The 23,324-nt window shown below is 41.0% G+C and overlaps 2 protein-coding genes across 7 annotated transcripts in view; one reads left to right on the forward strand and one right to left on the reverse strand.

Annotated features, from left to right (window-relative positions):
• LOC116995815 (solute carrier organic anion transporter family member 1C1-like) overlaps positions 1-2,837 on the forward strand; it is a 42,415-nt gene extending 39,578 nt beyond the window's left edge. For all 3 annotated transcript variants that reach the window (XM_033058819.2, XM_042779227.1, XM_033058820.2), the window contains exons 13-16: positions 127-311; positions 1,307-1,371; positions 1,490-1,607; positions 2,473-2,837. In XM_033058819.2, the coding sequence (XP_032914710.1) occupies positions 127-311; positions 1,307-1,371; positions 1,490-1,607; positions 2,473-2,686 (582 nt within the window). In that variant the 3' untranslated portion in view covers positions 2,687-2,837. The remainder of the gene's footprint in view (positions 1-126; positions 312-1,306; positions 1,372-1,489; positions 1,608-2,472) is intronic.
• Positions 2,838-11,933: 9,096 nt separating this feature from the next.
• The window catches only part of LOC116995258 (solute carrier organic anion transporter family member 1C1-like), a 30,346-nt gene continuing 18,955 nt past the window's right edge, over positions 11,934-23,324 (reverse strand). For all 4 annotated transcript variants that reach the window (XM_033057777.2, XM_033057778.2, XM_033057779.1 and 1 more), the window contains 8 exons: positions 22,728-22,964; positions 21,456-21,620; positions 19,970-20,165; positions 18,033-18,198; positions 17,499-17,680; positions 16,072-16,136; positions 13,603-13,720; positions 11,934-12,853 (listed from right to left, as the gene is read on the reverse strand). In XM_033057777.2, the coding sequence (XP_032913668.1) occupies positions 12,631-12,853; positions 13,603-13,720; positions 16,072-16,136; positions 17,499-17,680; positions 18,033-18,198; positions 19,970-20,165; positions 21,456-21,620; positions 22,728-22,964 (1,352 nt within the window). In that variant the 3' untranslated portion in view covers positions 11,934-12,630. The remainder of the gene's footprint in view (positions 12,854-13,602; positions 13,721-16,071; positions 16,137-17,498; positions 17,681-18,032; positions 18,199-19,969; positions 20,166-21,455; positions 21,621-22,727; positions 22,965-23,324) is intronic.

Below are 23,324 nucleotides of genomic sequence, written 5' to 3' on the forward strand. Positions count from 1 at the left end.
GCTGTGCATTTGCATGTTTCCTGATGCCAGGAACATAAATGGTCTGGAGCCATTAGTCTGTTTTCTCTCCAACAGAATCCCCATTTAATGAGCAGTGTCCTACCAAACCTGTTCTGTGTCTTCCAGGTCTTCCATAACTGCAGATGTCTTCAAATCAACAGCTCATGGTCAGGAAACACTTCTGCCACCTTGGGGCAGTGTCCAAAAAGCAACGATTGTTCAATGAATTTCATTTATTACACGGTAATACAAGTCATAGGTGGGTTTTGCTACGCCCTGGGAGCCACTCCTTCATACATGCTTATATTTAGGTGAGTACAGCTGGCTGTTTACCAAAGGCTTTCTAGTGAGGCTTTCAAAGTCATGTTTGTTTCTTTGCCTTAGGCCAAAAAAAAGGACTTTCTTGCACCTTCAGGAACTGTAGTGGTAGGACAAAGAGTAATTGCTTCAAACTGAAAGAGGGAAAGTTTAGGTTAGAAGAAATTCCTCCCTGTGACAGTGGGGAGGCCCTGGCAATGGTTGCGCAGAGCAGCTGTGGCTACCCCATCCCTGGAAATGTTGGTCAGGTTGGCCAGGGCTCTGAACAGCCTGGGATGGTGGAAGGTGTCCCTGCCATGACATGGTTTTGGAACAAGATAATCTTTAACGTCCCTTCCAAACCAAATCATTTTGTGATTCTGTGTTCTGTTATCAGGTTTTCCAGGACATATTCCTTTTTTCTCCTTGTATTTTGCAAGTGCCATGCATTTGCCAGTATTTCTGGATGTGCAAGGAGATGGCAGATGCTGGAGATATAATGAATACGCCCATTTCTGATGCCTGGAATGCAGTTCCCCACAGAACAGATGAACATATTGCAGGGAGGCTTTTTGCTGTCCAAGACGTGTCCTCATACACAGGAATTCTGTTTGAACACAGAAAGATGCTGCTCTAACCCTGCTACCTGAAACTCTTTTGTCTTAGGGTAATAGGATATTTCCCATTAAATATTCCATCAAGTGAGGGAAGTGTATGCCCAAGAGTGAAGGTAGTTGGAGAGTCCATGCCCATAAGGTCAGGACAGAGTCCTATTATGACCTTAAAAACTTCCATTCCTTAATTATGTGTAGAGAATGGACTTGCCAGGAGCTATTTGATGGAAATCAGTAGATTAATTCACCTTTTTCATGCCATTTAACACACTCCAGCAGATGAAGGGAACACTCTTCTTCCAAATGTTGTCATCAAGAGTATTTCATAGCAATTTAATAGTCATGTCTAACCACTGAATAGGCCAACACTTGTTACTTGTCCCTCTTTTTTTCAGATGTGTTCAGCCAGAGTTAAAGGCTCTCGCAGTTGGTCTATACACACTCGCTATGAGAATGATAGGTAAGAGAAATCACTGCAGAGTCCCAGTGTAATCACCACTAGGCAAGTATAAAACTGATTTCTAAGAAGATGTCCTTTCCTCTGAAATCTTGTCCCCTTTTTGCTTGTCTCCTTGCAGCTGGGATTCCAGCACCAGTTTATTTCGGTGCAGCCATCGACAAGACGTGCTTGAAATGGGGAAGCACCAGTTGCGGGAAGCAAGGTGCTTGCAGGCTCTATGACTCCAACGCACACAGGTAAAGCAAATCAGGGCACAAAAACCCTCTCTGGGGAAATACATGCTTGGTCCTCTTACACTGTAGTGTGTGATCCAAAATTTTGGTCAGATCCTAACTCTGGGCTCAGCTTTAAGTCAGTCCAGAATTCCTGAAATTTAAAAATCTCAAAATCACATGTTAAGCTCTCAATTTTTAGTCAGTTTTTATGTTGTACAAAAGAAATTTAATATCCATGACAGATATTTCTGGAATGAATTGTGTATTTGTAATAGACTTAGAGTCAATTAAAAATACTTCAGAGTTAAGGACTTACCAAAAAGAGGAAAGTTACACAAATTTACCTTATTTGCAGGTAGTTTGTTAACTCTGTGCATTGGCCACTTTTGAGAGAAAAGTCCATGAAAAACTATTGTACAAAGTAGATGTAGGTGTTGGTGAAACCCTAACACTATCAGTCTTCAGGGGGAACACTCCATAGATTTTTCTCAGTTTCACTCAAGCCTTGGCCACTTCTGATGTGCTTCTTATTTTTACATACAATAGACCACTGTAGTGACCTCAATATATTTCTAGCCCTGAAGAATCTAAAACCTTAAAGTGATTAAAAATCTCAGGGAAAAAAAAAAAAAAAGAGAAGGATGATCGAAGTTTCACTTTCCAATTATCTTCATAAGCAAAAAGAATATTCTCAGTGCTTTGAGAGAAGTTTTTGCAAGTAAAAATGTCCAGTTTTTGGTATCATTCAAAAACAATGAGTTTTAATGTCTTCCTCTAAGCATTTTTTAATATATATACGAGAGCCTTAACGGCCAAGAAAGTGATTTTCTTCAGTGTTTTAGAAAAACTCAACACCTGGCCCAATCTTCTGTGCTCTGTCCCACAGGTATGTCTTCCTTGGTTTAGGAGCAATTTTAAGAGGTCCTTCCTACTTGGTTGGAATAATTTTTTATATATTGATAAAGAAACAATTTCAAAACAAGAACTGCAGGCCTCTAGAGAATGGACAAGAAGATGCTGCTATGAATGAAGAAGACAATTGCAAGATCAAAGAACATTTGCCAGGTTGTTCTGATGTGGAGAATGAATCCTCTATTTAGAAACCAATTTAGACCAGTGGTATGTGAATCAGGTCAGCTACTTTTTGAAGTACCACTCAAAATGCTGTGAGTAACTAAATAATAAATAACAACACTGTACAGAGAGCATAACTAATAGCAAAACTGCAAACAATAAACACTAACAAACAAGTCTGAAAATGCCTCTTGTGTACCTGATTAGCAGTAACAGAAATACACACACAGTCTGAACCAAACTCTCAACAGGCAAAGAAAAACCTCCTTGGCAGTTCTGACAGAGCCAGTCTGGCTTTTTTAGTGGCATCAAAGACGCTGCCAGAACATCCACATGACAAAGGCCCACAAAAAGTGATCCTGACCTCGTGCGCAGAGCCATGCAGGGAACTGACACAGGAGAGACAAGCTCAAGGCTAGGACAAGCTTTTTGATTCCATCAAATTCAATCAAAATTCACAGTAAGCCAAAGCATTTTAGCCAAACACCGAATTGCATCATTGCACCTGGTTTTCATCTCAAAGTTGGCAAAAGTAACATTTTCCCAAGAAGCATTATGTCTTACCGCAGCTGAAAAAGCTATGCCTGCTTAAAAATACACACGTTTTCATAAAGACTTTTTTTAAAGCCCTGGAATCGTGAAATTTTGTTTTAAAATACCTTTTTATTATGATTATCCGTGAAGAGATTGTGAAACAGAAGGCTCCCTGGTGGCTGCGCTGCGATGCCCCGCAGGGTCCGGTAGAGGGCGCTCAAGTGACAGCGCCGCTCCCAATGACTGTCGCGACCATCGCTGTGTTTTCCACACTCAGTTTTGGTTCTTCCGGGAGAAATTCTTCATCAGGCAGGAAAAGCACCCATCCGTGTTTCCACACACTTTAAAATTCCCTCGGCTCATAGACTTCAGCACGTACACTCAGAGTTGCCTTTGTGTATTTCTCAGTTTGCTTTCGCTGTACTCGCATCACTTGGAGCTTAACGACTCGCTATTACTTTAAATAAAAACATGAGCACTTGAGTACCATTTCACAACAGGAAGGCTTATACTTTAAAATAGATGCTCAAGGCTCAGTGGGATATGGTTAATAGACAGATTTTTAAAAAAATCCAAAACAATATATGTTGAGCAAAATGCTGAATTGTTCTGGAATGTCTGTCATGACAGCCACTTAGCAGCTATCGCAGCAGCTGAAGGGAGAAGAATGGGACATTATTTTCCAAATGAAATTATATTTATTGAAGGTAGAGATTCTCCATCCATCAAAACTAGAGTTCTTTATTCTTCTTTAGCCTGAAGAAAAGGAGGTTCAGGGGAGCCCTGTGGCTCTCTCCAGCTCCCTGACAGGAGGGTGTAGCCAGGGGGGGCTTCAGCTCTTCTGCTAGATAACCAGCGAGAGGACAAGGGGAAAAGGCCTCGAGCTGTGCCAGGGAAGGTTCAGCTTGGACATCAGGAATATTTTCTTGACAGAAATGCTTGGAACGGACTGCCCAAAGAAGTGGTGTAGTCACCAGCCCTAGAAGAAACACACCAAAGGTGACGTGCTGTAAACCACAAAATAAATTTACATTGTTCAGTGCTTGCACAATGGACAAGAGAAAAACATAGAAAAAGAAGAAAAGTCTTATCTTGTCTTGCTACTTTTTGTGCTGGAAGCAGGCAAGGTAATTATTTTTGTCTTTTCTATTAGTGCTTGGGAAAATAACTGTGCAGAGCTTTTCCTTCTTTTTAAGAAGTATCTGATATTCAAAATCAATATAAAAATACTTTTTAGCTAAGCATGGTTTGCTCCAGATGTTTCCACTTTTTTTGAGTATCTCCTCTTTAAGACAAAGGTGGAATACATAAAAAAAAGAATTGTCTTTCCAAGTCTGTGTGCAGTGCCATGAGCTAAATTTATGTCTTAATCAATGCAGAACATGAGACAAGCTTATTCATTTCTTTATGTGGTGCATACCACCCCCATGGATGCTGCCATAGGTTTATTCTGGAGTAGAATCTCCAGGCAATAAAATACATCACAGATATATGACAGACAAAAAAAACAAAACCAGTTTTGTTTTGGTGTCAAGGACTCTACTGATGCAAATCTATCAGGTGTGAGTAATTTTACTTTGTCCAAACTGGGAGGGGAACTCATTAGTTGTCATCTAAAGCAGTGTTAAATGTTATCACTATTGTTTTTAAAATTTCAGAATTTGTCAAATGCATTTTTTGGTAAAATACCAGTCTGTCAAGCATTATATGCAGTGCAGCAGAACAACAGAACTGACTTGAGTTTCAAACAAACATATTAATTTTCCTTTCTAATAAAACTCTTGGAATTTAAAGGATATTACAAATTTAATGCATCAATCAGTGTGAAATATGAAGACATAAGGGACAGCCTAGAATTCTGTGCAAGCCCACCCCGAGTGCCCTGTGGGATCAGAATCACAACCTGGGTGTTGTGTTCAACTCACTTCAAGGATAAGTGTTCTATTGCAGTCAGATCTCTCAATTCTTCCAAAATTTCAAATTGTCTGCTGCATTCACCTGAAATCCTAGCAGTTATCAATTCTTTATGATATCTGCAGTAATAGAGCTAATTAGTTTTCTTGGTGCTCCTTCTTGTGCATGCTTTCTGGAATTCCTTACTTACATTAAGTAGCTGCAAGTATTTACAGTAATTTCATAATTATAAGCTGCACCATTTTGACTAAAATTTTGGTCCGAACCCGAAGAGCGGCTTATAATCAGGTGCAGCTTATATATTGATGAGGTTCAGAAATTTGGTAACCCAGAAGTGCGAGCCCACACAGCCCTGCCCCGAGCCAGTAAACTCCGTGATCCCGCAATTCTGTTACTAACTGGCAACTTTGTGAAAGTTGCACGCGGATCCTCGCTGTGAACGAAAGTGCGGCTTACAATCAGGTGCAGCTTATATATGGAGAAAAAATGAAACATTTCCGACACCCCGGAAGTGCGGCTTATAACCGATGCGGCTTGTAATTGTGAAATTACTGTACTTGTAAAAGCTCATTTCCAATTATTCATACTATCCTTTTTTTTCTCCTTTATATCCCCTTCTTGAAAACAGATTTTGATGGAGGATTCAATAGCTGACTCATTTCTGAATCATCATTAATTTCAGCCCACTAGTCTTTTTTAAATCCTCATTTTAATACACAGGACTTAAAGTTGTTTGTTGTTTTCTTTGACTTCAGGAATGCACTGAGTTGGTTAAAAAGAAGTATTATGGAGAGTAAGAAATGCTTTTGCCATCCAGGTCTCACAAATGCCCTTATTCCAGCCCTGTTTGACAAACCCTCCAAGGATACAGGAAATTCAACAGTTAGTTCTTAAGGTCATGCAAGCATTAGTAGGTCTGGAAGACCTGTCAGGTGTCATTATCTCTATACTGATGACACTAATGGAGAAGGGAAGCACTTGGCAGTCACAGTGGCCTTGCAAAAAAATGTCAATATTGGCCTGGAAAGAAACAGTAGACAATTTATTTAACAAATATGCTGCTTTTGATCCTTAAAAGGTTTGGGAGAACTGAAAATTTCAACAAATGTAGAACAGCAAAACAAAACTGGTGTGGCAGCACATACTTAAGGAAGTATGGATAGACCAAAATCAAAATAAAAACTTATCAAATTGATGTATTGTCTAAATTATTCCACTTCCAAAACCAGATGAAATAGTAAAAATAGTTATCAAACACTGTGCAGAGAGTCCACATGGGCAGACATCAGCTCTTACATATTACTTAGGTCATTGTAGAGATCAAAGAAAAAGGACTGGAAATGCAAGGAACAGAATTGTTTACAGTAACGAGACTAAATTGTTCCAACACTTGGTATGAACAATGAAGATCTGCAAATAATGCAGCCCAGTTGATTAAAAAAAAGGGGACCTCTGGGTAGGGACTGCATGCAGGGTTGGGAGCATTTGTGTTGATGCTGGACTGAGTCCCTGCACTGTGCAGTTTGAAAGAGAAAATCCTGTTAAGGAATTACTCCACTACTTGTAACTGTTTCTTTGCAAGTTGCTGCAACTTAGCCTCTGCAGTGACAGCTCAGTGATCAGCATGAACTATTTTTGTTCCTTTCTGCTCCTCAGTTTTTCTCTCAGAAGATCTCTTCTGGATCCACAGGAAAAACGTGATTATGGTATTTCCACCAAACTTACCATTTCTAGCTTTTAGGTCAGTCTCCATCAACACGATGGAGTCAGAGAGGACAGAAAAACTGAGCTGGAAAAATCAATTATATATTGCACATAAACATTTAAATGATCTGACATGACAAGAAGTGTTCTTTAGCTTCCAAAAGTTTGCTTGGAGGAGCTGTTACCCTCAGGATAGACATTTTTTGACACACTGAAACTGAACAGGGATCCTTGGCATTTGGGATGTTGGCATTCACCTCCTTACTCTGTTACAATTTCATTTCTTCAGTCAAGAAATGCAAGGTGGGTAAAATAAAATTTTCCAAAGCACTTATAAACCAGATTCATAAGTCAAACTCTTAAGTCAAAGTTTGTCCTTCAGGTTTACTTTATAATGGCATCCCAAAGCCAAAAAGCTTAACTCACATTCAGTAATGAAACAGGACCCTGCAAGTGCTTTGAAAGCCCCCATTTGTGCGAGTTAGATGACAGTAAACATACAAGAAATGAAGTGCTTTACGATATATTTCCTACTCTAAAGAGATACAGCTTCAAAAATCAGGATGTTTGGTTGTTTATTAACAGTTATTGAGATGTTTCCTCATTCTGGGTGACTTTGCATGTCTGAAAACTATATTACATATAGTTCATAAGTATTTTGGTAACATTTTATCTGAAGTTCCCACCCTTTTATTTCTTGACCAATGAGTAATTTTTGCCTGGAGAAAACAGTTCTGCAGCTGGAAGTTTTGATTCATTTAGCTTCAAATGGCAGTAGTCATGAACATGCCTTGGCCATACAGTTTCCAGCACAGGGTTTTGGCTTTCTGTCCAATCACCTTCCCAGAAGCGGTAGCAGGTGCCTTTTTCAGCACTTGAGCAGGTGCCAGCTGGATTCAGCAGTTTCAGCTCACTCATCCGTGATCACACCTTTGATTGCAATGTAAATCTCCTCTTGATTTTTTATATTGGTTTATAACTTTATGATCTAGACTTTTTTCCAATTAACATAAGGTCAGGTATTTGCAGGCTAAAGCAAATACGAGATTGGAACAGTCAGGGATTGGCAAACATTCCTTATCTTCAGATAAGTTGCACCTCTTTGTGTGCTTGCTCTGAAATGACACTTGAAAAAACCCCTGAAAAATAAAACGATTTTGAGGTGCCCTGGTTTGTTTAGGTTTTTTAGTAAAATGCTTTATTCAGTGAGCCTGGTACTAGATTTTTCAGATTTCTAAGTACAAAGGATTTTAAACTCAAAATTGCTACCCAAATTACCTAAAATAGTACACCTAAAAAAGAAATTCTTCCTCTCATTATCAGCTTTTTAAGATGCAGATCTATACTTACAAGCAACGATGAGGAAGTTTTCCACTGTCTCCTAAAGCAAATTCTTCTCTTCCTTTGCAATTTTATTCATGTGTTGCTATGTTCCACACTGCAAACCAGTTATCCTGATGAGCCATTCTCCAACTGATACAATACTACATTTGCCCATTTTAATCTTGTGTGAGTCATACATTCTTCTGGCCGTGAAGAACAAAATTTTATATAGAAATTTATCTATCTCTTATGTTTAAGAGACGGTTTTCTGACCATGCACTTGCAGCTTGAAAAAAAATATTGAAGTAATCAATACAGAAAACCTGGCAGACCTCTGAGATATTTCAGATCATAATAATAATGATGATGATGATATTATTATTATAACCTGCTATTAGCACAGGAGTAATTTTCAGGTTTCTTTGATCTTGTCAGTTAAGCCAGGACTCAGCACAAAGTCTGTGATTATGTGACCTGGTGTAATACTAATTTTACAGGTAATAATATGTAACATCAGTGTTCCATTGATAAGATGATATTAAAATAAATAGGCATTTAAACAAGATTAAGTCATTTATGGTTTTTGCAGATAACAAGAGCGCTCATTCATTTATGCAGCACTATCTCCTACAAAGAAACATGAAAACTCTTAGGATGATTTCCTATCTGGTGACTTTACAGAAGAAAATGTTGCATTTTATATAAATATTTTATAGTGCAACACAGCTGAGAAGATTAATTATTAGGTTTGACAGTCACTGACTCAGAACATCTCTAGTTTAAGATGCAGATCTGTTATAAGAATTTTAATAATATTTCCCAGGGCTTTTTTTCCAGCAAAATCCCTTTTTTTTTTTTTCCTGACCAAAACCCAAGGATTCCATCAGAACATTTTGTTATAAGCTGTATTTTTCTTATAACAATTACCTTATTGACCCCATCCAAGTTCATTAAACTGATCTACAGAAATCTGATGACCTGTTGCTTTCTGATATTCTCAGTCACTCAAGACTTACTTAGTTTTTCACTAAAAGTGGTAATCAGATTACAGCACGTTTAGAACACCTAACTAAAAAAACACTTAGTCCCACTGGAAAACAATCCCCAACTTGAACTAGAATTTAGTTATGTTTATGTAGTTCAGACTAAACACATTAATAGAAAATACCATTGGAGAAAAAAACCCCAAAAACCATGATTCACATCCATATTAACAGTTTCAGCTGGAAAAAACATTGACCGTATTTCAAACTTGAGGAAGGGAAAATAACAACATACTCTACACTGAAAACTGGTAGTCTAAATCTAATGTTACCTCTCTCCTATGTTTTAAAAACATTTTGAATGCTTTAAATTTGAGTTGACAGCCTGAGGTATTTTCTGTTTATTCTGCAACAACTAGTACTTTATTCCCAACTTATTATTGTGCCAAGATAGACAGGAGTTGTCGATAATGAGGACACAAAAGCCAGAGAAGGGCTTGGTTTATGTAGGGTACATGATCCTAATACATACAGAAAAGTGTGGGTTTAGGAATGCTGGGGTTTTTTCCATTTCTTTGATAAACAACTAGAAGGCATGATAAAAACAGGTAGTCATAGGTCATTGTGTCTGCTCAATTGTACATCTAAAAGCAAAGAAATGCCCAATAACTGCGCTGTCTTCTGTCTCATGTAGTTATTCTGACACAAGGACTTTGAAAATGCCATTAAAGAGCTTTTTGAAATCCTCAAAGAAGAGTTGGGTAAACACAAAGCTCATGCCCTTAAATCTCCTGCAGTCTGGTGAAAACTCACTGCCTTTTTCATTTGACCATTGATTTAAGTGGACTTACAACTATGTATGGCCCATCAAACTCTCTATAATGATCCTGAAACTTCATGGTTTGTAGCCCGTATTTACAAAAATGGCTTGGTAGAGTTGCAAATTTGCCTCCAGAATGGCTTTCTTGGTTAACAATCTCTCTTATGAACTTAAAAGTCAACAGGCTTTTCTACTTTCCTGGAGGATTTTCCAAGTGATGGTGCTCAGAGATATCACAGCTCTCACACAGGACAAAGATAGCAGTGTTGATCCTAGAGTCAGTAATGTGATTTTGCAATCAACCCAGAGCCCCAGGGCCCCCTCTGCCTCTCAGGTTGGTGAAGCCTGGCCTTTGAAGCAGGAGGAATCGGAAAAGATAAAAAGCTTTTGGAAAATGCCACTAGACTGGTCAACTTATTTAATTTTTGGCATGCTCTGTACCTGCTGGCTGTTGAAATACAAACTGCTCCCCTTTAAGAAGTTTCTACCTTCTGTTCACAGGAGAGTGCTGGATTTGCACTAAAAAAAACCAGTCCATGTTGAAAACACAGGAAAGTGAGACAGCCTTGGAGTTGTCAGAATAATGAGTGAAAAGTTCATTTAATATCACCTGTGGCAAGGCTTGTGCTAGATCCATTTAGCACTGTTATGAAGAATGATGTTAATTCTATTTGTTTGAAAAACCTTGCTTCGCTAAGTTTCATCTGGGTTAAAGATCTGGGCATGAATCATCAGATCTGACCAGAATCTCATTTCCAGTTTGACATCAATTATCAACATGCCTTTGATAAAACATTACCTCCTGGGAAAATCAAGATGTTCCCATCAAAAAAAACCCTATAATATAAAAAAGAAATTAAAAAAAACCCCCAAAACAACAAAAAACCAAAATCAACAACAACCCTCACAAAAATACAACAGTGCACAGAAAGAAATACCTAAACAACAGAAGTAAAAGGAAAATGATGTTAGTGTGAGTCACCTGACTGACTCTGTCTGGCGCAGATCAGGAGTGTTTCTAGAACTGCCAAGGCATTTATTCAATGTTACAATGCTTGCAGAAGGAGAATGACACACCATGATTTTCTCTGTGTACAGTTCCCGAGGTGTTGTCTGGAACTTCGATTTCAATTTAATAATTTATTGCTATCTTCTGTGCTAGAGTGTCTTTCCTTTCATCTCTCATAGTAGACACACCTTGCCCAGATCTGCTGGCAGTTGATAATCAGAGCTGTGAATGTACAAAACAATGTCTAAAAGTGCTGGTCATTGTCTTGAAGCAATTAAAAGCAAACAACTCCATCCCCAAAAGGCCAGGATATGAGGAACTTCCTTTCAGTGAGTATGCCACCAATCCTTTTCCTATCCCTGTTCTTGCACTCAGGTGGGGCAGATGGTAGAAGAAAGGTCATAAAATCATTTGAGAATCCCTCTTATTAGCCCTGCGATCTGCTACTTTTTCAGATAAATTGTGGTAGATTTTCTTTATGTCTATTATCTCCATTCCATATCCTAAAAGAAGATTAAAATTAGGAAAAATTTTGTTTCCTGGTTTTAGGCTCCTGGTTTTAGCACTGCAGGGAGAAAAGATACCCTCCAGAAAATAAAACAAAATCTAAAGTGAGCTTGCTGAGTAGGTTTGGTCCTAATACAAAGGTACTGCCTGAGGGCTGTCAACAAAATATTAGACAAATAATATTTTTAGAGATTTCTTTCCCCATTCAGTAACTGTTAGGAGCTTCCTTTAATAAAGCTTCTCTCTGGACAAGGCTGTCTGTGGAAAGCTGTGAGTTTTCAAGTGTGCAGTACTGTATTTCAAGGTGTATTGAAGGTTCCTTAAAAAAAGGAAGGAAATGTAGGTATGTGGTACAAATACAGTGGTCCTTAGGATAAAACTGGCCTCCCTTCCCTCCACACACACAAAAAACCCAAAACAAACAAACAAAACAAACAAACACCAAACAAAACCCCCCCAAAAAAAGAAACCAAAGAAACTTAAGTACCTATCACTTTATTGCAGTTCAGTCTATCTCAAACCCATTTCTGAGATGTGCTGCAAAATTAATACACCTCTTTGTTTATTTGCTGTCCACTTTGTTTAACCCTTTCAAGCCAAACCCCCAGAGCTGTAGTGCTGTTTGAGCTCAGAAGGTGCTCCCTGACAGCCCTGGGGGTCTCACCTGGTCATGGCACATGGGAGCAAGTCTGGAACCATAAGCTCTGGTCAGGAACCCCACAGCAAAACAAACCTCACAGCAAAACCCCCCCTACTTTTCACATCACAGTAGCCCAAGTCAAGATTGATTGGCCATGGAGAGCTCTAGGACTAAATACAGAGCAAGAGGACTTGAAATATCCTCAGTGGAAAACAACAAAGCAGCTTATTATGGATTTCTTCTTAATTTTTCAATCATAATCACATTTATGACATTTGCAAAATTTTTGGATTGTCCTACTGTGGGTCAAGGAAAGGGACTGAGAGCAGGAGGATGGCAGAGTTCCCCAAAATATTGAACACCTTTTCCCCTTATTGCTGTTTTAGATGACAAAAGGAAGATGATGGGTAAAGCCAATAAAAAGCCAATGTTCAAAGATACTTTTTGAACTCCCAAAATGTAAACTAGTTGTTATAGCCAGTAATTAGACTCCTTTTGCACTTCAGAAAAACTGAAGCCTAGGTCTTGTTTCATTTTTACATATAAGTTTCCTCACTCTCCTCTGAGGTTCTTGAACCAGGAAGAATTTCTCTTTTGTTAGCAGTATCTAGTTCTTTGCTGGCTGATCTCTCTGCATTTTTAATATCTGTCATCTCTTTGCCATCTGGTTTGAAGCGTTTCATAATTAAAACGGAGAGCACTAAGTACAAGAGACAGCATCCTGCCCGTAGTCCTGCAATGAGGCCAAGATAGACATTCCTGGGGGGGGAAAAAGGGACAAAACACAATTATATTAATAAAACTTTGCAATTCTCTATGGAACCAAGTAAGATAGAAGGAGAAGCTTGACAAAATCATCTGTTCTCAGCCAGGTATTTCGTCACATTTTAAAATAAGAAATAGGAGGCAGAAAGCAAATGACCTGGTGATATTTAGCCCAGACAGGCTCTAATCAGGTCTTAGAGCAGAAATGTCTGGAGACACTCAGCAGACTCTATTTTAGGGCTAACTAAAGAGGAGCTGCACCAGCTGGGGCTTTTTGCCTATTGTCCTTGTCCCTCTCCATCTCCTCACTGGCACACTCAGTGCTCCCAGCCACAGTTCTCCAGTCATTTGTGTCCTCCCTCCAAGGGGATTTTGTGAGGTGTCTTAGACAACAGGAAGCAAATAAATGAGGAAGGAGGGAGTGGGGATGAGGGAGAGACTCTGCAGAGCTACATGTAGCTCACAGTTTTTCAGCATCCCACAAAATGTCCCAGAATTAATCAGTGCACTTATTATTCAGTGTAGACTACAACAAAAGAACTAATTTTCATTACTTAAGGAAGTGCCCTGCAATTTTAGGTGTCAGGCTGAATAAAAAGTATTTGGCTTATTTACCTATTAAGGTCTAGTCAAAGTAAGGAGCTATGGTGCAGTTAGACCCTAATCAGTCTACAGACAGCTGGCATGAGGCAAGTTCACCTCGGTCCTTGCTGCCCAGATTCCCAAACCTCAATGAGGATTACCTGAATTCTTTTGTGTCATATACTCTGCAGGATCCAGATCCTCCACAGCTTTTTGTCCCCCATTTCAAGCAGGTCTTGTCTATCAAGGCACCAAAATAAATCGGGGCTGGGAGTCCTCCTGGAAAGAAAATTCTCATTACATGATCTCTGACATGGAGAGCTCCTAATTTCATGTCAAGTATATAAATGAGGAAGTGAACCTCCAGCTTTTTGAATTATGCCTGCATAGAATGGGACTGAACATCCAGTTCCAGCTTTGAGATGACAAGATTTGTGAAAATATTTATGCAAGTACTTAAAGGGAGTTGAAATGATGGACAATTACAGCTTAATAATATCCAGCAAGGGAAATGTTAGCAATTCCCTTTAATGCTATTTTTATTAGAAGTTTAACTTCGGTTGTTTAAAAAAATAATATAATCAACATTTCTTTTGCAATCCCTGGTGTGGAATTACAGTAATTTCACGAATACAAGCCGCACCAATTTGACCAAAATTTTGGTGGAAACCCGGAAGTGCGGCTAATATTCCGGGGCGGCTAATCTATTAACAAAATTCTAAAAGCTGCCAACACGGAAGTGAGAGCCCGCGGCAGCCCCAAGCCAAGCTGGAGCCCGGCCGGCCCCGGCAGAGGTGGGAAAGCCTGGCAGAGGCGGGGCCAGCAGTGTGGGGGGCGTGCGGCAGAGCCTGAGCCAGCAGGGCGGGGCAGGGAGGGCGGCAGAGCCTGAGCCAGCAGGGCGGGGGAGCCCGGGAGAACTGGGGCTAGCAGTGCAGGGGAGCATGGCAGAAGCAGGAAGGCCGGCGGGTGGGGCTGCCTGGCAGCGGGGGAAGCCCAGCAGAATCGGGGCCAGCAGCGTGGGGGAGCCCGGCGGTGCGGGGGCCTGCAGTGCCGGCCAGGGCGAGCAAACGCGGCAGCGGTGCAGACAGGAGGGGGCGGCCGGCGAGCCTGGTGGCGGCGGTGGCAGCCCTGCCGGCGGGGCGAGCGAAAGCGGGGCTCGCGAAAGCGCCGCTCGGCGAGCGAAAGCGCCGCTCGCGAAAGCGCCGCCGCGAGCCGCCGCCGCGAGCCGCCGCCGCGAGCCGCCGCCGCTCGCGAAAGCGCCGCCGCGAGCCGCCGCCGCGAGCCGCCGCCACGAGCCGCCGCCGCTCGCGAAAGCGCCGCGGGGCGGGCGCGGCGCTCGCGAGGCGCAGGGCGAGCGAAAGCGGCAGCGGGGCAGGCGGCGAGCCCGGCGGCGGCAGCCCTGCCAGCCGGGCGAGCGAACGCGGCAGCGGGGCGGTGCTGACGGGAGAGGGGGGCCAGCGAGCCCGGCGGCGGCGGCGGCGGCAGCACCACCCGGCCAGCCCCGCCGAGCCGTGGCGCTGAGCTGGGCCACCCGGCCCCGTCGGCAACCATGAGCGGGCCGAGCCTTCCTGGCCCCACCCCGAGCCAGTAAAGCCCGCTATGCCGCGATCCTGTTACTAATTGGCCAATTTGTGAAAGCTGCGCACGGATTCTCGCGACGAACGAAAGTGCGGCTAATATTCGGGGTGCGGCTTATCTATTGACAAAGACAGCAACATTGTCGAGGCACCGGGGGTGCGGCTTATAATCCATGCGGCTTGTATTCGTGAAACTACTGTACATGCCATGACATATTAATACTTATGCATATTGATGTATCTATTCAGGTCTTACACAACAGCTTGCCATTAAAAGGTAATTAGTGCAGTGCAAAGGGACAAAACTAAGCATTTACTCCACAGAAACTGGGTAATAAGCCTACATTTATGTAGTACTCAAAGAATATCTTTTAGACAATACTGTTTTAATATCATCAGTAAGCTGTTTGAGAGCAAGTGTGCAATTTTGTGAAGTTAACTGTCTTATCAAAGTAGAAGATTGATTCTCCGCAGTAATCAGCTAAAATATGGAGATTAGAAAAGAGATCCAAACCACTACTTGGGCTGGTCTTCAAGGAAGAGATTTCAAAATCAGCAAACAAGGGATGACGACGCAAGGTTTGCTTGAGGCAGGGCAGACTATGTGTCTGAATACTTACCCAAATACTTATCTGTTCATTGCAGATAAACTCAAGAAACAAAATAATAGGCAAAGTACACCGGAGCTTTAAGTGAATAATGGTCAGCAAAAGGGAGGATGGGTGCTACGGATATGCAGACTGATCAAGCTCATGTAGCTGGGTCCACAATTTAAAATTAAAAAAACCCTCCAAAGTAAAATGAAATTTCCTTCCTTTGTCTAATTTATTTTCAGTGTAGAGAAAAAAATCTGCATAGATTATCATAATACATAAATACATACCAGCAAGCTCCTCCAAACATTTTGAAATGTATAGTCTACTTACAAAGAAAAATTTTAGAATGTTTGTTTTGTTCTTCTCTGGAGCAAGCGCAATGCAATGGCTAACTTTGGTCTAGCTCTTTGGCTTCTTTGATTACCCACTTGAAAACCACAAAGAAATGAAATCTTACCTAGTACTCTACCACCCAAAGTCTCTATTCCAACAGCAAAGGATTTCAGGTCTGGAGAAACAGATCTGGAAAGGAAACAAAACCAGCATGTTGAGGAACAGAGTAATGCACCTGCACATGCCCCCCTGCAAGGGTACTGTGGCAGAGCCCACTCGAGCCCTGACTGAAAACATTTACCAAAGCTAAAGTACAGATGCAGAGTGTCCTTCTGCAGAAGAACACTCATTGAAATAAATGGAATAATCTACAGAAACTCATCTTGAGCCAAAGCAAAACAGGTTGTAAATACTTTCGGGAGATGATGCACAGGGACGTGAAAGCGAAGCAACCAAACCAAGACAGGTCTCTAGGTCAAGCACCAAGCCTCACTTTATGAGGGTTTTGCAGTGGTGCACTTTTGCAGTGGTGACCAGAAGGAACAAGGATGTGTAGTCCTTGTTAGATTAAACCCACCTCTGCCTCCAGCATTTCACAGCAACACAGCCAACGTGAGTGACCTGGCTGTAAAAGCACCTCATTCCTTACCAGCGGAAAGCAACCTGTGTCCATCAGGTGAGCTGCAAGAACTGATAAAAACCAGAGGGGAATACTGAGCTGGCACAGGGGCAGGAGGCAGCCCTGCTGTGCCCAGCCTGCTCCCTGCCCTGGAGTTTGTTTGTCTTGAGCGTCAGCATCAAAGGCTTCTCATTATACACAATAGGGTTCTGAAAACTGGCCAGCAAAGTGAGTCTTGTCCATAACCCAGGTGTGCACTATGCTTACAAATACTGCAGGAAATCAGCAGCTTTGCCAAGTTACGCAGTCACTACTCAGTCACGTGCACTGACCACCGTGATTGTGATCCACATGTGAGCAGGAGGATAAAGACACTTCCACATGGCAGGCACAGAACATTGTCTTTTCTTCTGAATGTAAAACAGTAGTGCTGCTTTCCAATGGAAGGAATGAAAACTTGAAAAAAATATTCCTGCTATAATTCTGCTCCAATCAGCTGACCAAAAAAATGGGAGCATCAGACTTCTCCCAACATAGAGGACATTGTGAAGCCACAAGGCTTTTAACAAAGTACCTGTTTTAGTATGAATAATGTGAACAGCATTGGCTATGGCTTAGCACTGCATCTTATTTCAAGTCCAATGCTCCTATAAAAACATCTCTTTGCTAGAATTGAAACCCAGCATTCAGGACCAGCATAATACTCCCCCTTTCATCACCAAAGTATCTATTCAGCATCAAATTAGAATTAAATTTCTGGACAGATATTTTGCTCTGCCTCTGAAAAAAGCTGTATTTCAGAGTACAGGCAAATCCTCAGGGGCACAATTTGATCGACATGCCATTCCTCACAGCAGGAATGAAATAGTAGGTATCATTTTCTACTTCTCTTTCCCCAAGCTTTAAGGTCAAGGTAAAGTAAAGTATTTCACCTAAACATAATCATGTATGTTGGAGTGCCTCCTAAGGCTAAAAAAAATGCACATGCAGTCTGCAATGCTAAAAAATAGGGAAAGACTTTGGTACAGCTTTCTCTTTGGCATTGTCCCAAAACCGCAGAGGAATTGCCAAGCCCGAGCCCTTGTCCTTGCACACAGCTGCAATTGTGAAACACCTGAAAGGAGAAGATGAGAAGGGGAATTTACTTATTCAGAATTCAGTGGTGATAAACAAACACTTCAGCAGCTAGATTTTTCACTTGCCATACCAGCCCGGGCTGTTGTCTTTTTCAGTATTGTCACTGAAGACAATTCTGCTTCTGCCAGAAAATATAAGCATTTACACACTCTTCTGCAAACACAATGTTTTTAACAGTCTTGCTCAGGTAGAATTATTTGAAGTCCTGGAAATGGCTTTCCTGATGGTAAAAATGACTCCCCTTTATCTAGTCTAAACCTACCCTCTTTTAACTTAAAACCATTACTCCATGACCTACTGCACAGTCACCTGCCTGCCTGGATATTTACCATATTCCTTCCTGTCCCAGATGATGACTTGCACCCTGCAAAGCAGGCTGTCATGTATGTGATCCCATTATCCCCACAGACAGGGTCCCACTGATCCACCTTGCAGTTGCACTCAGCATTGCAGCTGGCCATGTAGATGTGCTTGCTGGAGGAAAGGTGCTTTATTCTGGAGGAAAACAGAAAGAAGTTAAGCAATTATTTAGTGGAATTATATAGTAAAAAGAAAAAAAATATATAGGGAAATAGTGAGGAAAAGCATGGAGAAAATAAAGCCAATCAGAATGGGCAGCTATCTGCTACCACCAATGCACTATGAAGCTGTCATATGGTCACTCAGGTGATTTTCAGCTAAAACAAAGTTCTGTTGGGATTTTTCATCAAGCATTAACATTCCTATGGATTGTCACTGAAAAAGCATGGTAATGAAAAGGCTGGGCAGGAATATCTAGTATTACTTTTGCATTTGAAAGCACACCCCAAGAAAAAGAAAGTCATAGTTAGAATCTCTTATCACAGAAACATGGTCCACGAAAAGACCATACTTTTCCTCAGCAGCATGATATCATACCATATCCAGGTGATAGAGGTAGGAATGTAAAACCACATAAAACCAAAACAGCAAGATTTACTTGACATTTTTTTTCACTGGATCCAGGTGACTCTATCAGGACACTCTGAGCACGTGTTAGCAGTGCTCAGTTTCCAGAAAGTGTTAGGAGCCCACCATCTACAAATCACCCTTGCTGTGAAGTCAATCACAAATGAAACTGAAAAATGACCAAAACTTGCCTTTTCTTCCTGTTTCTTCCTTCCCTCAGCCAAAAGCACAAATTATGTGGACTACATTTCCCCTAAGTCTCTTAGAAGGGAAGGTAACTGAGGGACTTAGCCCTCATTAGGCTGCTGCTTGTCTTCAAAATATGACTTGTTGAACAGGGAAAACACTAAATGAGTCACTTAACCAGAAACACTAATATGTGCTAAACTCTCCAGACTCAGTTCTTCTGGACAAACTGTGATTGCTCTTTCAGTATATGGTCTCTTGTTGTTTATGCTTATTTTTAATTCACTCTGCAGTACCAGATATTGCACTCAACCAGGGTTATCTCCACTGCACAAACCCCTGAAATACTTTCATGGCAGAAACTAAGCTCAAAGTTGAGCTGGACATCAGGTTCATCAAGATAACTTAGATATTTCCCTGAGGACAGACTCTGTTTCAAAAAACACAGGGCTGAGTTTCTTTCTGGACTAAAAATGCACCCCAGTCCTGCTGGATTCAGTTTAATCCTTTAAAATTCTGTGAAATTTGGACCAGACCAAGCTGAATTGATACAGTAGGTAATTGTGGCAGGCTGCTAGAGTCTGGAGAAGGTTCTCGAGGAAGCACGGGCCATGGTCCCGGTAAGGGAGGGGCAGGCTCTCCTTGCAGCACACAGCCCAGGACCACTTTGTACCTTCCAGATGAGAAATGGCTCACAAGCAACTCCAAGTACCACAGGGGGCTGGCAATCCCCCACGTGGGCTCATAACTATTCGTCTAGCAATGGTCCCGTCTGGAGGCACTGCCTGGGGGCAAGACGTTTCCAACACTTCTTTTGCATCCTACTCCCTTACATAATAGAAAAAAGCTAGCTTTAAGTTAAAGCTTTGAAAGAGAAAACAAATTTAATTTGCCTGTAATAAACGTCATCTTTTTTTTAGCAATTTGCCAAAATAGGTAGGTATTTTTAGGAAAAAGAATTTAGAAAAATGAATTGTCTAGTTTAAACAAAATTCTGTAAATAAAATTGGCATATTTTCCCCATCTCCAGCTTTAGGTATGACTTCAGACTGACAATTCTGTCTCAAAACCTTGGATTTTCTTCTGTGCATCACCCCCACAGAAGCAGCTGTGACAAATGACTGAAGCACCCCAGACCTGAGGGGATACAAACCCAGAGTATGGCGCTGTCAGCCCGGCCACCTGGAGCGCCTCACAGCTGCACGCAAAGTACAAGAGGTTCAGCAAATACGCCACTATAAAGGTGACGCACGCAAACTTGGTCATTTCAGTTATGTGAAGCTTGAATTTCTTGATCAGGAAGCCTCCTAAAAACATCCCCAGGATTGTGACAGGTAAAAGTATCACGCCTGCAAATAGATAGCAAGAAAAATGTTAACTGCTCTCCCTTGCATTGAGTCTTTTAGAATAAATATCTGGTTCTAGTATTTTCAAAATATTTTTGGGCTGATTCTTTTGAGGTTCTGAGATTCATATTCCATTCTAGTAATTTCACATCCCCATTTTCTTTTTCAAATCATATTATGATTTTAGAAAGCTCAGTTCCTCAGTCTTCACTGCATTTTCACTCTATTGTTGTTTGTATGTAGATATAATAAAACGTATACAACCTTAACCTATTAGAAACTGAAGTGAGTGATGTCTTAGCTCATATGCCCTTCATATAAAATAAAACAAAACTTTGTCAAAGCTACAAAAAAGTCACCAAAACCAAATATAAACGGAAGTTGCACCTGGTTCTGCACTGGATTCCATGTCAATCTGACAGTGAGCAAAGAGATTATTCACATTTAGATTTAATCTGTTCAGCATTTCAAACACCAGCCCTTACACATATACTTCCTGAACAGAGAGGTTTTACAAGGTGTTAGTGGGACGGGTTTGCCTTTTCAGGTCGCTTGGTTTCCTTGGTCATTTCTGTAAAATTTTCTGAGCATTCAGAAGAAAAAAGATAGGAAAAAGAAAATTCTTCCCACATTTGTAGCTAAGGCATTGTGTCTTCAGATTAAAGTAATGCAGTATCAGTTCTGCAATGACCTCACATAGCCTGGTTTTCCCTCCAGATTATGAGACCATATAAATTCCTGTAAGATAAATATAATTTCAGCATTCTTTTTTTGTAGCACACGACAAAGTATTTTTGAAGGAACTGGTAAACAGAAAAAGAGATTTGAAATTAATGAAGTGACTCAAACTTGTATATTTTGGTTCCTTATTGCTTATAAAATTTGGATTTCATATCAAGATCAAAGAATACTTATACTAATGTGTTACTCTGAAAAGAAAAAAAAAATCAAACATCTCATTAAACACTTTAAATTTCTATTAGTTTTTACTTAGTTGCAGCTGATGACAGATGTGTGGTTTTTACTTGCAAAAACACATAACCCAAATCTTACTATGAAAAAAGCTTCCACCTGGTTTTAATAATCCTCTAGCTCACTGAATTAGCAGCACCAGGATAACTAACACTAAAATTAACATCCATTTCCAAAACACAGTAAGAAAATTAGGAAACTACTACATGCTTCCTTTTTAACCAAAAAAGTTAACATAAGCTCCTTCTAAAACAGAAGGCAAAATAACAAATAAAAGCTTGCTTTTTGACAGTGGAATTTGAAAATAAGTCAGGTACCTACCAATTAGAAAGATGGCTTTTGCCACGGATACATTAAATTGCTGCTCCATAAACTTTGGCTCATAAGTTATTATCCCAACAAGGGAATTGTACTGCAGAATAGTCAGGAAGATGAACACCACAAAAACTGGATTTCCAAACAGCTTCCTGAGTGCTGGCAAGAAATCTGCAATGGAGAGGTATATGTTGTACACCCTGCTAAACACAGAAGAGTTGTTTTGGTATCCTTTAGATAGTAAAATTAGCTTGGATTTAATTACTGGCTGCGTTGCAGGTTATAATTCTGTGCCTACCACAACACTCAAGTGAGTGTTGTCATTGCCAACACGTGCCTGACAGGAGGAGCAGGGCCAAACAGCCCAACATCAGAGGATGCTGAGCTGGCAATCAGGGATCCTGGGTTATCCTCTATGTGGCACAGGATTCCTCTCTGGGGTGCTCAGCTCTCAGCACACCTTCACAAGGTCTGCACAGAGTGTTAAGATCCTCTACCAAGAGTAGTATGTGGTCCCTAAAGCAGGAGCCTTCACCAACCACACATGAGGGTGATGTCTAAAGAACAGAAGCACTTGGCTGCCCAAAGAATGCTGCAATAATTTCTGGGACACTTGATTACAACATTAAAATCCATTCAAATAAAGTGAACATAAACACCTGCATTTAGACTGTAGTCTAGCTCTTGGCACAGCTGCCTAAAAAGGTGAGCTCAAAACACATCTACTGTAGGTGTGCACATATAAACAAACTGGGTCTAATACTAAAGGCATAACAATAAAAGCAATGGCCTGTTGGATCTGGAATTGCCTATATGAGATGAATTCAGCATCCCTGAGCTCATACACAGGAGCTACAGATCCAGTGGAGTCCCTCCAACATGTGATGTAGTCACAGCAAGCTCTAAGTTTCCTTCCCAAAGGTTTTCCTCAGTGAAACAGGAGCCTGCCTGCTATGGATCGGTCATGAATGAGGGATGGGATGTTTTCCCCACTCTCTCTTCATAATCAGAGGACTGTAGGTGTAATAAATCAGCTCACAACTATCAACTGAGGATCCCTGGTGCTCAGTGAAACAGCACAAGTTTTTTCCAGCAGTCTGATATCAGGAGAGAGCTGAAACTTGCCCTCAAAGAATAATTATAGTAGGACAAAATTTTGTCGATAATTTGCAGCGCAGAAACATGCATTTTTCTGAAGGCTGTGTGAGTCCGTGCTCAGCTCACAATGAATCCATGAGACAGAATTCATATGCAAACATTTGGGCAATAATCTTTCACCTTTTGCTGCCTCTGAGAACTTCAACTGTGGCTGAGCTGGGGTGTCTATTTTACAGTGATCTCCTTGAACTGACAAGTGACTAATCTTCAAGTTTTCATTCTCTCCTTCTTTTGGTAAAGAATAGGGTAAAAACCAGAAAGGCAATGAGGCAATGAAGTTGACTGTTCCACAGATAAGCAATCCAAGCCACCAGGCACCAACCCAGCGGCTATCCTTAGGATTTATGCTGATGGCATCTATAAAATACAGAAAAACAGGAAAATAGGTTAAATGTTATGGAGAGCAATTATTACAGATTAGTATACATTACTGTATACCCTCATATATATAATTTAAAACAGGATAGAGGTGAATGAGGGCCCATATGAAGAATTGACATGAAGCTGGTTTCAAATTACATAATAGTTTATGTTGGAAAGGACATTTCAGATCATCTCACTCCAACCCCCTGCCATGGGCAGGGACACCTTCCACTAGACCAGGTTGCAATAGATCTGTCCAAAAGCCCATGGCAGCATTTCTTTGCCACAATCCTCCAATACCCTCTGGGGGAATGAGCAAAATGACCTCCACCACAAAAAAAAAAACCAAAAAAC

This window comes from Catharus ustulatus, chromosome 4 (genome assembly GCF_009819885.2).
Source record: "Catharus ustulatus isolate bCatUst1 chromosome 4, bCatUst1.pri.v2, whole genome shotgun sequence".
NCBI lineage: Eukaryota > Metazoa > Chordata > Aves > Passeriformes > Turdidae > Catharus > Catharus ustulatus.